This window comes from Oryctolagus cuniculus, chromosome 12, assembly GCF_964237555.1.
Source record: "Oryctolagus cuniculus chromosome 12, mOryCun1.1, whole genome shotgun sequence".
NCBI classification, from domain to species: Eukaryota; Metazoa; Chordata; class Mammalia; order Lagomorpha; family Leporidae; genus Oryctolagus; species Oryctolagus cuniculus.
In genome coordinates this window covers 107,351,220-107,365,627 of record NC_091443.1, presented here as the reverse complement: position 1 = coordinate 107,365,627, position 14,408 = coordinate 107,351,220, and the positions used below count along the sequence as shown (strand labels likewise).

Genomic DNA, 14,408 nt, shown 5'->3' with positions numbered 1-14,408 from the left:
TGCACGGCTTCCCGGCGCCCGCCCCGCGGTGGGTTCCCGGCTCTGCGAGCACGCTCCGCGGTCTCCGCGCCCCTTCGCGCCTGCACCATGGCCTCCGTGCCAGTCCCACGTTCCCTATCTATTCACGCCCCGTGCTCTCTCTGCACGCGGCGGCTTCCGCGAGTCACACAGCGTAGCTTACGTTTCTGCCACCACCGGTATTCAGTCCAAGTTCCTCGGACTAACCTGGCGAATTCCAACCTGGCGGCCCACGTCTCTGCCTCTGGTTCCAGATTTTCGCCTTTTGCTCCCCGGGCTGACTTGAAGAATTCCAAGCTGGCTTACGTCTCCGCCTCGGCCTGCACTCGCAGCTTCATCCTCCCTAACATTTTTCTCTACCCGGTATGTTTCCCTAAGTTTTCTTCCAACAATATTCCTCCCTCATTTCTCCTGGCCTCTCCCCACAGTCCGTATCCAAGTCTAAGTTTCTTATAGGTTTCACTTTCACTTTCAACCTGCAGTCCGTATCTGAGTCTAAGTTTCTTCTTGCTTTCACTTTAAATCCTAACTTCTTTCCCACAGTCCATATCTGAGTCTATGCCTAGGCTTTCAATAGCTTCTTCCGGCACCTTTTCCGTCCGGCTTTCCCCTAGGCTCTTTGCTAGTCTCTCTCTCCGGTATTTTCCTGCTTCTTCCCGTTTCTTCCCTCCTAAGTTTCCTATCCGACTCACGGCACCATTATGTCGCTCCCCTTCTTCGTGGAGGAACGACACAGGACCCTGCGCTGTTCTTTCGTCTGCTCGGCCCTCCCCGGGTTTGCTGCTGGTTCTTCCCGGGTTGGCTACCGACCCTTCCACCTCCGTGGAAGGGCGGTTCCCCCTGCCACATTCCCCACTTCCGTGGGGGAGCGGCACACCGCCGGCCGGCTCTCTCGGGGGCTGCACAGGTGTTATTAGGATAGATGTTCCCCTTAGATGTTCCTGGTGCATGTTGTCTCTCTCCTCCTTTATAGTCCTCTTCTGCCAATCCCAACTCTGCTACCCACACGCCGAGTACGCTGCCCTCCTCCAATCAGGAGCAGGTCCCGCAGCTTGTTGGTTGAACTGGAGGCAGCTGTGCAGAAGCTGTCTCCTCCTCTCCCAGCGCCATATTGTGGGAAAGCAGATGCATAGAATAAGTCTTAATTCCAGTAACTTAGTCTAGTCCGAGTTGCTCCCCACACCCTGTGATGGCTTTTGTCTTTGAACTAGGCTGCTGTGTCTTAGTGGAGTGACTGCTGTTTCAGTGCATACCCAGAGCTGTGTGGTCAGGGAGCTCTGTTCAGTGCTCCAGGGTGAGGGGAGGGCCCAGGTGACAACTGAGTTGGGTGTGCTAAATCTCCTGGTTTTTTTTTTTTTTTTTTTTTTTTAAATGGAGGGGAGGTTTGTTCTGCTCTATTGGCATAGTCTCATGCTCATCTCCGCTCCTCAAAGGAGACCAATGCCTGGGCACTAGCCCCAGTGGATACATTTTTCACCCGCATGGCCACAAGACCCACAGAAAGGATCTTTGCATTCCTTGGTGTGAACACGCATCTTGCATCAGTGACCTTCACCAGGGAGTTAGGGAGCCCAGAGCACGTGGAGCTGCCCCCAGTGACTGTCCGAAGTCTCGGTCACACCCGGTGCCCTTACAGAGAGCCACAGTGTTTTCACAGCCCTGGCGCACAAGCCTCCCACAGTCAGGCGCCCAGCCCCCATCAGTTCTCCCAGGCAGACTCTGGCTTTTCTCCGCTGGTTGTTGGGTGCTCAGTCACGAGCTGTGTAGCTGTAGGTATCTTCAAAATGGCGCCCGCCCTCTCTTGGCTAGTTATTGGAGGATGGTGCTAGGTGGTCAGGGAGAGAGAAACGTGCCCTCCCCTTTTTTCCCCTCTAGGTTGACAGGTATCCTGTCCCCCACAGGGCTCCAAGTGAGACTCCCTGCAGGTTCTTCCCACAGCTTTGTCAGCAGTGGATTGGGCTGCTGCAGTCTGGCCTCGGCGCTCTCTCCAAAGCCGGTGTGAGGTCCTGCCTTGTGCACATTGGCTGCTGGGGTCCTGAGTTGTGCGCTTCTGCACCCTCCATGTAGGTCCACCGTGTCCCTCTAATTTGCATAGAGTTTCCTCTGCCGTTTTCTCCCTAACTCTCCCCTGAGATTGTTCTCTCTCCACGTTTTTTAAACTTCTAGTCTTCCCTAGACGAGAACATAGGCTCCCTCCCTAGTCTGCCGTCTTCTAAACGCCCAGATTTCTACACAGGTGGTTTTATAAAAGTGTTAATGGTTTTACAGTCTCACATCATAATGAAATTGGGTTTGGTGGTGTTGGTATGAATGATAAATTAAGATTTTTTTCTTTTAAGTTGTAAGAGATTCAGGTTTTCTCTTTAATTAATTTCTTATAAAAATTAAGTTTTTAAAAACTTGTATTTACTGCAGTTAGGTACAATGTGATATAATAATTAGAATCTGAAAGATAGTTCTTCACTTCTCCTGTTATTACTTGAATTAGGGACTAAGTATCTTCTCTCTTGAGTCCCTTCCTTTGATGGCTGGCGCAGTGGGAGGCCCCGTGTGAGGATATGGAAGGCTGGGTTGGGATACAGAGGACAGGAGGTTGGAGTTCCCAAAGGGACAGCTCTTTGATGTTTTCTGAGGGCTTGCAGAATATTCCTTTTGGTCAGGTTTCACAGTTTCAGGAATAAAGGGCTAAATATTTATATAATTTCAAACTATCTTGCCACAAATTATTCATAGTTAGAAAGGAAACATTGCAGTAAAGAAACTTTGTGGATACCACCTTACTCAGCTGTTTAAGTTAATATCCCCAGTAATGTGACACAGTACCACAAGCCTCCGATGATACACTGAGAAGGGAACAGCATCATTGCAACAGAATCCCCACCAACACAGACACCTGAATTTAATCATGAAAAGAGGCAGAGGCAGAGAGGGAGGGAGAGGCCTTCCATCTGCTGGTTTACTGCCCAAATGGCCGCAACCGCCGGAGTTGAGCTGATCTAAAGCCAGGAGCCTGGAGGTTCTTCCAGGTCTCCCACGCAGATGCCAGGGCCCAAGCACTTGGGCCATCTTCTGCTGCTTTCCCAGGCCACAGCAGAGAGCTGGATCAGAAGTGGAGCAGCCAGGTCTTGACCCGGTGCCCATATAGGATGCCGGCTCTACAAGTGTTGGCTTTACTTTATACCACAGTGCCAGCACCAAGACTTCTTAATGTAGTTAATGGGTTGTAATCCATTTTGATGTTAAATTGTTCTTCCTTTGTCTTTGGTAGCTGACTCCTTAAATTGGCTCCTGTTTCCGTCAGACATGGTCCGGTTATCTTCACAAAGTAGGATGCTTCAGGCCTAAATGAGAATCAGTTCATGTTTTTTTCTTTTACTTAAAATTTTAATCATTATTTGATCCCTTTACATTTATATCCCTGATGCATTTATAGTATTTTTCTGACATAATGTGCATCTAATTTTATTTGATTTAAATTTATAATTTAATTTATAATGATCTAATTTTATTTTTTTCTTGTGATTAACAAGTTGTCCCAGCATCACTTACTATAAAGTCTCTCTTTGCACCAGTTATTGAGATCCCACACACAGACTGAATTTCTGTACATCCTTGTGTTCTGTTCCATTGGTCTGTCTTATGTGTGGGCACCACTGTCTTCATCATGGACCAGTCCTGTGTCACAGGTTTTCTTTGAAATTCTAACTAGCAGTTTTTAGAGAGCAGTGATTTTGATTCACAGAAACCGTCCACTAGAGGGGAGATCAACTTTATCTTCTAACCAGCTAATCTTTCCATAAGGAGCTTACTGTTATATCGTTTCTTAATACAAGTACATGCCAACGTTATTTATTTTTTTAAAGATTTATTTTATTTATTTGAAAGACATAGTTACAGAGAGAGGTAGAGAGAGAGAGAGAGGTCTTCCATTCACTGGTTTGCTCCCCAGATGGCTGCAATGGCTGGAGCTGTGCTGATCCGAAGCCAGGAGCCAGGAGCTTCTTCCTGGTCTCCAACGTGGATGCAGGAGCCCAAGGACTTGGGCCATCTTCCACTGTTCCCCCAAGCCATAGCAGAGGGCTGGATCAGAAGAGGAGCAGCTGGGACTAGAACCAGCACCCATATGGGATGCTGGCGCTTCAGGCCAGGGCTTTAACCCACTGCGCCACAGCACCAGCCCCACCAACGTTGTTTATTACAAAAGTAAAAATGTAGAACAAAAATGTTTTATGATTGCTGTGTATTATATATAAAATATGAATTTTCCCCCATTTTCCATGGGTTATCCAGACCACATTGTAGTCTGAAGGTGTTTTTTTTTTTTTTTTGTAAAATTGTTTCTATTACAGAATGCAGGAAAATACTGTAATAATGAGCACACATGCATCCATAGTCTGATTTTTCACATAGGTACAGTTTTAAACCTTCATCTCTGCTCATTGCCCAATAGCACTCTGCGTGCAGAGGAGTAGAACCTTCCGGATGTCTGCAGTAGTGACAGGAAAGGAGGCTGGCAGTGCTCACCAAGGTTTACTGAAACTTTGCCACGTGTGGAAAAATGTTTACTTCTTATGGCCGGCACTGCGGCTCTCTAGGCTAGTCCTCTGCCTGCAGTGCCGGCACACCAGGTTCTAGTCCCAATTGGGGCGCCGGTTCTGTCCAGTTGCTCCTCTCCCAGTGCAACTCTCTGCTGTGGCCCGGGAAGGCAGTGGAGGATGGCCCAAGTGCTTGGGCCCTGCACCCCATGGGAGACCAGGAGAAGCACCTGGCTCCTGGCTTCGGATCAGCGCAGCACACCAGCCATAGTGGCCATCTGGGGGGTGATCCAACGAAAGGAAGACCTTTCTCCCTCTCTCTCTCTCTCTCACTAACTCTGCCTTTCAAAAAAAAAAAAAAAAGAAAGAAAAGAAAGAGAAAAATGTTTATTTTTTTAAATTGCAGTTTGTTTCATGCAATGCATATAGTAAGCTGTGTCTGAGGGCAGTCATGCCATTTAAAAAGCATTCTTCTCGTTGTATTATCTCGGTTTCCACTGGCGCTTGTGCTGAGCTGTGTTTTTCTGCTGATGACTCTAAAACCTTGCTGGCACGCTGTTCTGCGTGACGGAGGGCTGCGTGGAGGGCTGCGTGGTGTGCACGTCTCCGTCTTTGCCCCGGGCAGGACAGTGAGGGAGCCCCACTGGTGTCGGTTCAGCTGTTTGTGCTGCCGTGGAGGCTCCGGCTCCTAGATTACGTTGCAGAAGGAAGAATTACTGTCATACGTAACAGGACTTTATCGCTGCTTTGAATCGCTATCAAGAAGAGAATGGTTACAAAACAGCGGTTGGTGTCTGTCTTTATAAAGGTGTATCTATCGCTCTCTATGCATGTTAATTGACACATAAAAATTGTAAATATTTATGGGGCGCCACGTGGAGCTTTGGTACATGTATGCATTGTGTAATGCTTACATCTGGGTAACTGTGTTTATCTCCTCAAGTATTTATGGTTTGTGGCGAAATCACCAAAAACCTTTCCTCCCGCTTAGTGTCTAACATGAAAGAAATGGTGAGAAAGATGCCAGTTGCAAAAACAGACAAAACTGAAAATCCCCCTTTTCAAAATGAAGCCATGCACGTTATAAATTACCAGGGGTGGGAATGCCTCGCCCTGCCCAGGTAACCACAGGTGAGACTGCAAATTCACTTTAAGTTGATAATGTTGTGTGGCCCATGAATGATGTGATAAATATGCAGATACCTTGGCAGAAAAGAGGCTCCCCACCCTAGAATTAGATAAAGTAATAAGAGCAAAATTTTAGGGTTTTTGGTGATTAAAATTAATTTTATTGTTGGAATAAAATGTGAATGTAAAGAAGGAATTTCTAGACCTGTAGGTTGAGAAGCAGGTCATGTGACCCTGTTTGTTGGTTGCCAGACTGTCTGACTGCTTTAAGGGGTTGACTTACTTGTGTTCTGAGGAAGCCTTTCGGTGCAGGCCTCCCGGGGACTTGGGAGCTTTGCCTCGTCACTGCCTTCGCGTCCGCGTTCCCGTGGGTAACTGTTCTGAGGTTTCTGGGAGGACACGATGGGTCAGCGTGCCTGAATGGTGTGGGTAGTTTAATTTTATGCTAGTTACCTATAGTTCAATTTTATATTATCTGCCGATCTACTTACTTATTTTCTCTTGCCTTGAAGGAAATCCTAAATGTCAAACCGGTGGAAAGTCTAAGAGGTCAATTCAAGGGACTCATAAAGCAACTAAACAGGTACAGCATATACAGCTTTCTACTTCTGATTTCAGTTCCTGAATGTAGTGTAAATTGCAAAAGCTATTTTTTCTGGATTGAATATTGTTGGTCTCCATGTAAAAATTTAATGAAATATCTTAACATTTAATAAATTAATAAATTAAAATACAGTTAATAAAAGTATGTATAATGCTCACTGTGTACTCATTTTGTTCTAACTATTTTGCAAATGTTCATGTATTTGGTTCTCTTAACCCTTTGATGTAGGGATTATCCCTACTTATAAAAATGAACTTTTGGCCTGTGCCGTGGCTCAGTAGGCTAATCCTCCGCCTTGCGGCGCTGGCACACCGGGTTCTAGTCCTGGTTGGGGCGCTGGATTCTGTCCTGGTTGCCCCTCTTCCAGGCCAGCTCTCTGCTGTGGCCCGGGAGTGCAGTAGAGGATGGCCCAAGTGCTTGGGCCCTGCACCCCATGGGAGACCAGGAGAAGCACCTGGCTCCTGGCTTCGGATCAGCACAGCACCGACCATAGTGGCCATTTGGGGGGTGAACCAATGGAAGGAAGACCTTTCTCTCTGTGTCTCTCTCACTGTCTACAACTCTACCTGTCAAAAAAAAAAACCAAAAAAAACCAAAAAAACAAAAAACACTTTTATTATGTAAGTACCTGAGACAAGGGGCGGTTCTGTAGCTTGCGGGGAAGTGACAGGCAGGCTTTGAGCCCAGGCTGCTACTTAACAGCTTGTGTTTCCTCTGCCCCTGAGTTCCTTATGATCCCGTTTCTCAGTGTAATGCTGACTTTGGGTTGTAGGACAGTAAAGAGATAATAACTTTACAAATTTTCAGATTCTTTACTAAAATATTGGAGAACGCAGGCCTGTGTGTCTTGTCTTTCAAGCATTTTTGCATCACTATAGTTAGCTTTTCTTTTTTTAAACATGTGTTTGAGGGGGAGAGAAAGAGGAAGGATTCCCATTCACTGATTCACTCCCAGGTGCCCTCAGTGGCTGGGGGACTGGGCCTTGCAGTCCCGTCTTGTGTGGGTGGCAGGAATCCAGTCACTCAGCTGTCACCGCTCTTCCCAGGGCCTGCACTGGCTGGAAGCAGGAGCCGGAGGTAGAAATGGAATCCAGGCGTTCCCATGTGGGATGCAGCCATCTTCACAGCTCGCCTCGTTATTTTCCCTGAGCTTTGCATCGAATCTTAGTTTGCTGTTATTAATTAATAAATAATATATATATACTACACCAATGCGCATGTATTATGTAAGCCAAGGACACGTGGTCCTGTGATGAAGGTGCCGCTGTGAGCTCACAGAGAATTCCCCGCCCCACACAGACACGTCAGGGGGAACACATGTTTTAGAAGGAAAAAGATGAGGGGAATTTTGAGAAATAAGGTAAACATCTCTGTGGATTAGAAAGAAAACAAGTACCTGTGTTGACAGATAAGTGGGGCTGGGGACACGAACAAAATGGACAGATCGCCTAGATCCATTCTTACGGGATGAGGGGGCGGAAGTGCCTGTGGGCTCCTGGTGTGAAGCGAGGACTTGGGCTGCAGAAGCTGCGGCCTGCCTGAGCTGTGGCCTGTGACGGTGCCCTCGTGTTGTTGACGGGGGAGACCTGTGAGGCCCCGACAGAAGGCCTCTGGGAGTAGGGCCTCCCTGGGCCAGATGTTGATACCCAGAAAACGAGTAAACTGGGGAAGGGTGAGGAATGGAACTAGCTAAAAGACAAGGTTTTCAAAGTAAGACGTGAGAAAACAGTGTGATAAACTGCACACTCCATGGTTCACCAGGACAGGATTCATTTTTGAGGTAAATGAGTTTAAGCTCTTCAAAGGAAGGAATAGCAATAAAGCATAACATAGAAATTATGCAGTAAAATAGGTGAATATTAATTTTTGGTCATTTATATAGATGGAAATGAAAATAATATCACTGAATTTTTTTTAAAAGAGATACAGAGACAAAGGGAGAGACACACAGAGAAAGAAAGGGAGATAGGGAGGGAGCGAGTTTCCAGCCACTGGTTCACTCCCTGGCTTGCCTCAATGGCTGGGGCTGGGCCAGACCGAAGCCAGGAGGTTCATCCGGGTCTCCCATGTGGGTGGCAGGGGCCTAAGTAGTTGGGCCATCTTCTGTTTTTCCCAGAGCATTAGCAGGGAGCTCGATTGGAAGTGGAGTAACTGGGACATGAACCAGATCCCATATGGAATGCCAGTGTCGCAGGTGGCAGCTTAACCCCCTGTGCTACAGCACTGCCCCTATCAATGAGATGTTTATAAGCTATAATTAATGGCATAAGTGATATTCTGGGCAGGAAATTAGATTGGAAGACAGTTGTAAGTTGGAAGACACTACTGAGGTGGATTTAGAATACAGCTTAGAGAACTGAAGAGATAGAAAACGTGAAAGATTGTTTTAAGATTGAGAAATGATATTCTATGTCTTCTAAGAGTTCTGAAATTAGAGAATGCATAGTGGGTGTGTTGAAAGTTTCCCTTATCTCCTGAGTTCTCCAGGGGTTCAGAATATAAACTGTGGAGCTGAGCAGGATAAATAAAAATAGATTCACACCTGGAGATGTTCTCAAGAACCTGCAGAATGTCAAGATTAAGAAAGAAATCTTTAAGATTACCAAGAAATAAACAAACCCACAGAGGAAGACAGGCTAAGAGCAGCCTTGCTATCAACAGAAGGATAGTGGAGCAATCCCTTCTAACTTATGAGGAAAATTACTTTTAACCCAGAATGCTCTGCCCAGCCAAGCGATCATTCAATTGCGAGAGTGAAGTAGAGGCATTTGTAGATGCGGAGAGACTAAATGACTGTCCTTCCCTTGGTTGGTTTTGTGCTGCTGTGAGGGAACACCGCAGACTGGTAGTTTATAAATGAGAAGTTGATTTGGCTCCCTGCTTTGCCGGTTGGGAAGTGCAGTGTGGGGAGGCCTCTTGCTGCGTGGTGGTGGTGGGAGGCGTCTCGTGGAAGCCGCTTCTGCAGGAATGGCCTTGATCCGTTCCCCGTGGCCGGTCACCTTGCCGAGCCCCCCACTTGTCAGCACTGTCGCACTGGGAATTACATTTCCATGGGACTCTGGGGGACATTGGACCCACAGCAGCCGCACGTGGACCATTTGCAGAACTGTTAACAGATGTACTTGAGCAGGAAGAGAGGGAGGCCTGGAAGAAGTAGCTGTAGAGTGTGGCAGGAAACTCGGGCGCCGTGGGGCTCCACGCCTGGCTCTGGTTCCTGCCTCCAGCTTCCTGCCACACTGGACCTTCACCTCCATTGGTGCACACCCCCTTGAAGACCTACCTGGGTCTCCACGGTTTGTCTGTTGTCAGAATCATTTCCTTGCATGGTCTCGCGACTCTGCCCCTGTTAGTATTCTTGATGGGTGTCCTGGTTATGTCCGCCTTCTGCCTGTTCTGCCCTGCATCTCACGCATCTGGATGTAGCTGGAGAAGAGTGCTGATCACGTTGAGTGGGCTCTTCTACACTGCTAGCCGGTAACCCACGGGAAGCCCTGTCCCAGCGCCCCGCCAGGTGCATTTCCCTGGTGAGTCCCCGGGAGCGCATCACGCTGTCTCATCTCTCTTCAGGTTTCAGTACTTTCTGCTCCGTGTTCACTCTCTGATCATGCCTGCTTCCTGTTTCACTGAGAAAGTAAAAATAGCGGGAAGAGGACTTCCCCTTGCTCCCCCAGCCACAGCGATGACTTCACTGCCATTTGACCCACGTGGTCAAAACTGCTCCGACCCAGCTCTCACCTCCTTAGGGACGCCAGGTCCCCGAGCTGCTCCCTTCTCAGGATCTGTCCTGTGCCGGCAGCTTCTGCCTCTGCCGCGTATTCTCACCCGTGAACAAACGTCCGGTTGCAGCTGGCTTCCTAAATGAAAAGCGTTTGTGCCCCTTGTTCTGCTGAAAGAACGCTTGATGAGGTCAGTGGTGACTCTGACGTTGGTGAGTCCTGTGGTTGCGTCCCCGCCCTCTTAGTCGACTGACGAGCAGTTGACGCTTTGGATGCCCTGGTCAATACTCCGTGCCCGGGGTCCTGGGTCTTCACTCGGATGCTCCTTCCCAGTCTGCTTTGCTGGCTTTGTTCCTATTCCTAACCTGTTCCAATAGAGCGTCTCAGAGCACTTCTTGGCCCTTCTCTGTGCACTTGCATTTTCTCCTGGCTTCATGTCCACCATGTCCATCGCAGCTGCCTCCTTGCTATTTGCATCCACTTAGGTGTGAGCAGGCGTCTTCAGCCAGAAGAAGGCGTCTTCCCCGCACCCACTGCGGTGGCTCCCTGTGTGGGTGTGTGGTGAAGAAACAGGTCCTGGAAGAACGTGCACCGAGTTCACGGTCAGGGCCTCTGCAAACAAGGGGAGGGGAGGGGACAGAGAGCGTTTCAGCGTTATTTCAAGTACAACATGCTGCAAGTGCTTTATGAACCAGAAATGACACAGCATGAACAGTTATGGGTTTGGGGTAATGTGTGCTTAGGTGTTAATATTATTTTCACCTATAAAGTGGGGTTAGTGATACCCTATTGACTTATTCTGAGGGTCCATTAACCTAATCTGTATGTATGAGTTAAAGGGAATACCTGGTATGTAGTAGGTGAAAAAAAAAAAAAGTGGGGTGGTGCTGGTGGCGGCTGCTGTTACGGCACAGTGGGTGGAAGCTGCCCACGACACCAGCCTCCCATCTTGCAGTGCTGGTTAGAGTCCCAGCTACTCTGCTTCCAGCTCAGCCTCCTGCGAGTGCTCTGTGGGAAGATGGCAGATGGCCCAAATACATGGGCCCCTGCCATCCACGTGGGAGACCAGTGTGTAGCTCCTGTTTCCTGGCTTTGGCCTGGCCCAGACTTGGCTGTTGAGGCCTTCTGTGGAGTGGACCAGGGGACAGAAGAGCTCTCCCTTTCTCCCCATCTCCCCCTCTCTACCTCTGCCTTTCAAATAGGTCAGTCGATCTTAACTGATTTAATCATTGGCGTCTCCGTGCAGTATCATTACGTGTCTGTCTCTGAAGAGTATGTATTACTTTTATGGCCAAATTACTAAAAAGCTAGTTTATGCATTTGTCAGTTTATATTACATTAGAAATTAGGTACTAAGTACACTGATGTATAAATAATTATTTATTTAATTTTCCCTGAGTTAACACATACTAATATAACAGTCTGTTATCTCAGAAGTGGATGTCCACAATAGGTCTTTTTTTTTTTATTTTTTTAAAGATTTATTTGTTGCAGGAGAAACACAGAGAGATCTTCCATCCTCTGGTTCATTCCCATGATGTCTGCATAGGCCAGGGCTGGGCCATGCTGAAACCAGAAGCCAGGAGCTTCATACAGGTCCCCTATGTAGGTGCAGAGGTCCAGGCACTTGGGCCATTTTCTCCCACCTTCCCAGGCGCAGTAGCAAGGAACGAGTAGGAAGTGGAGCAGCCAGGACCCATATGAGATGTTGGTGTTGCAGGCAGCAGCTTTACCTACTGTGCCACAATACCAGCCCCAAGACTGATCCCCCCCTCCCCCCCCCCAACGCTTCCATTTGAGAGGTAGAGTCACAGACAATCTGCTGGTTTACTCCCCAGCTGGCTGCAATTGCTGGAGCTGAGCCAGGCACTTGGGCCATCTTCCACTGCTTTGCCAGGCCACAGGAGAGAGCTGGATTGGAAGAGCAGCAGCCAGGACTTGAACTAGCGCCCGTATGGGATTGTAGCCCACTGCACCACAGCGCCAGCCTCAAGACTTCATTTCTGTGCTTAAGATAATTTCAGATGCTTGCACAATCTAGGGAGCTGCTTTTTTTCTTCTTTGAAATTTTATTTATTTTATTTGAGATGTGCACACAGCTCCCACCCATTGATGGCCTCTTTTCCGCTGATTCACCAGCTGAAGCCAGCAGCCTGGACTCCCATGTGGGTCTCCCACGTGGGTGGCAAGGACCCTGGTGATTGAGGGGGCACGTTAGCAGGGAGCTGGAATCGAGAGCAGAGCTGGGACTTGAACCCAGACACTCCAGAATGGGATGTGATTGTCCCATGAGGTGGCTTAATCACTCTGTCAGAAGAGAGCTTCTTGAGCCGGAATTCAGGGTGGGGTCTGTGAGCGTGGACTGTGTGTCCAGTGGTCTGTGGATCTGCGTGGTCTGTCCAGAGGCTTCTTCGGAATCTCGAGAACCAGCGAGCCCCTCAGAGAGGGATGAGTGCGGAATCTCAGTTCCTTTCTCCCTCTTTCCCTTTGGTTGTGCAGTCAGGCACAGGGAGCCAGTCCCGGCCCTGTCACTGGTCTGCGTGAGACCTCATTTACTCCAGCTGCCCTCACTCTCCTCCTCTGTGAAGTGGAGCTGACGGAGTGTTTCCAAGTGGCTTCAAAGACGAAATGCGGTGCTACTGTACGTGAAGCCCTGGGCGCAGTGCAGGGCCCACAGCAGCAAGAATGTCGCGGATGTGGGATGCATCTGCCTCTGCGACTGTTGCTGCTATGACCCTTTTTTAAAAATAGCATTATAACTAATTTTTGAAGATGCATTTTTGTTTATTTGAAAGGCAGAGTCAGGGAGAGGGAGAGACATACAGAGAGAAAGGTCGATTGATCAGTTAATCTATTTGCTGGTTACTCCCCAGATAGGTTGCGATGGCCGGGGCTGGGCCAGACTGAAGCCAAGAGCCTGGAACTGCATCTGAGTCTCCCACATGGGTGCAAGGGTCAAAGGACTTGGGCAGTCCTCTGCTGTTTTCCCAGGTGCATGAGCAGGGAGCTGGATTGGAAGTGGAGCCGCTGGAATCGTACTGGCGCCCATATGGGATGCTGGCGTCGCAGGCAGCAGCTTAACCTGCTGCACCACAATGTCTGTCGAGGCTGTGATCTTCATCAGAAGCAGGAAAAGTCCCCATACTTTGAAACTTCTACTGCTTTTTCAGCCTCTGTGATTTTTGATTTGATGTGAATTTTGTAAGATTACAGGCTGGGTTTGTAGGAAGCTACTAATACTCTTTGCTGATCAATGTGAAAAAAAAAAAAAAAGGTTTGTGAGGGAGATATAATTCAGGAACCTTCTTGAGTTGACTTTAACTCTGATGTTGTATGGAAGAGAAATCAGGTCATCTGGGCCCTCTGGTAGAGAGCTGTTGGCCCCACGCCCGTGCCTGCTGTGTCGCCAGAGAGCTGCAGCGGGAGCTGGTCTCCCACGCTCTACACGGTGGACAGATCACCTGGCCTCCGACCCCAGTTTTCTACTCTGTGCAGTGCAGTTAATAGGTCCTTTCAACATTGTATCAAGGTGGGCAGGAGATTTTATGAAGTTGATTTTTCATGTATAGTCCTGTGTCAATTGTTGTTTTTGTTATTAGCAAAGTAATAGAATAAAGCTTTGTTCTGGGGAAGACACTGCTTGAATTGGATTTTGAGTCTGATTTAGCCCAAACTGGGACTCTTTGACATAGTAAAATAAATTACTGTTTAGGGGGCTGGCGCTGTGGCATAGCAGGCAAAGCTGATGCCTGCAGTGGCGGCATCCCATATGGGCGCTGGTTCGAGTCCCCGCTGCTCCACTTCTGATCCAGCTCTCTGCTATGGCCTGGGGAAGCAGTGGAGGATGGCCCTGCACTGGAAGAAGCTCCTTGCTCCTGGCTTTGGATTGGCCCAGTTCTGGCCATTGCGGCTATCTGGGGAGTGAACATAGGATAGAAGATCTCTCTCTCTGCCTCTGCCTCTCTGTAACTGTGCCTTTCAAATAAAAATAAACCTTAAAAAATTACTATTTAAGGCAAGAAAGTACGTGGAGAACAATTGAGGTATGTGTTGTTAATTGTTGAAAATTACCTTCAAGTTTATCGTTTGAATGTTGGTGAAAAGGTGACATTTCCCATCTTCATTGAGAATTCGGGCCTGGACCAGGCCTTTCAGGTAAAATATCTCCAAGTTTCTTCTTGCGAAGTCTGGCAGTGATAGTCTGAGGGGGCTGCCGTGCAAGGAGGGGGAGCTGCTCCATCTCTGCCCGTGTGTGTGTGTGTGTGTGTGTGTCCGTGCGCTCGCACACCCGTGCCTGCTTTTCGGTGGTGATGATGCTGTAGAAACCAGGGATGAGGCCCGTAGAAGAGTGCATGAGCACACTAGCCTCGTGTCAGGGGCTCTGCACTCTGGCAAGCCACACGGCCT

At 48.3% G+C, this 14,408-nt stretch overlaps 1 protein-coding gene across 6 annotated transcripts in view; it reads left to right on the top strand.

The window, feature by feature from the left end:
* Positions 1 to 14,408, top strand: part of SCAPER (S-phase cyclin A associated protein in the ER) — a 439,677-nt gene that overhangs the window by 42,570 nt on the left and 382,699 nt on the right. For all 6 annotated transcript variants that reach the window (XM_070054635.1, XM_051834595.2, XM_070054632.1 and 3 more), the window contains one exon: positions 6,194 to 6,264. In XM_070054635.1, coding sequence (XP_069910736.1) covers positions 6,194 to 6,264 — 71 coding nt within the window. The remainder of the gene's footprint in view (positions 1 to 6,193; positions 6,265 to 14,408) is intronic.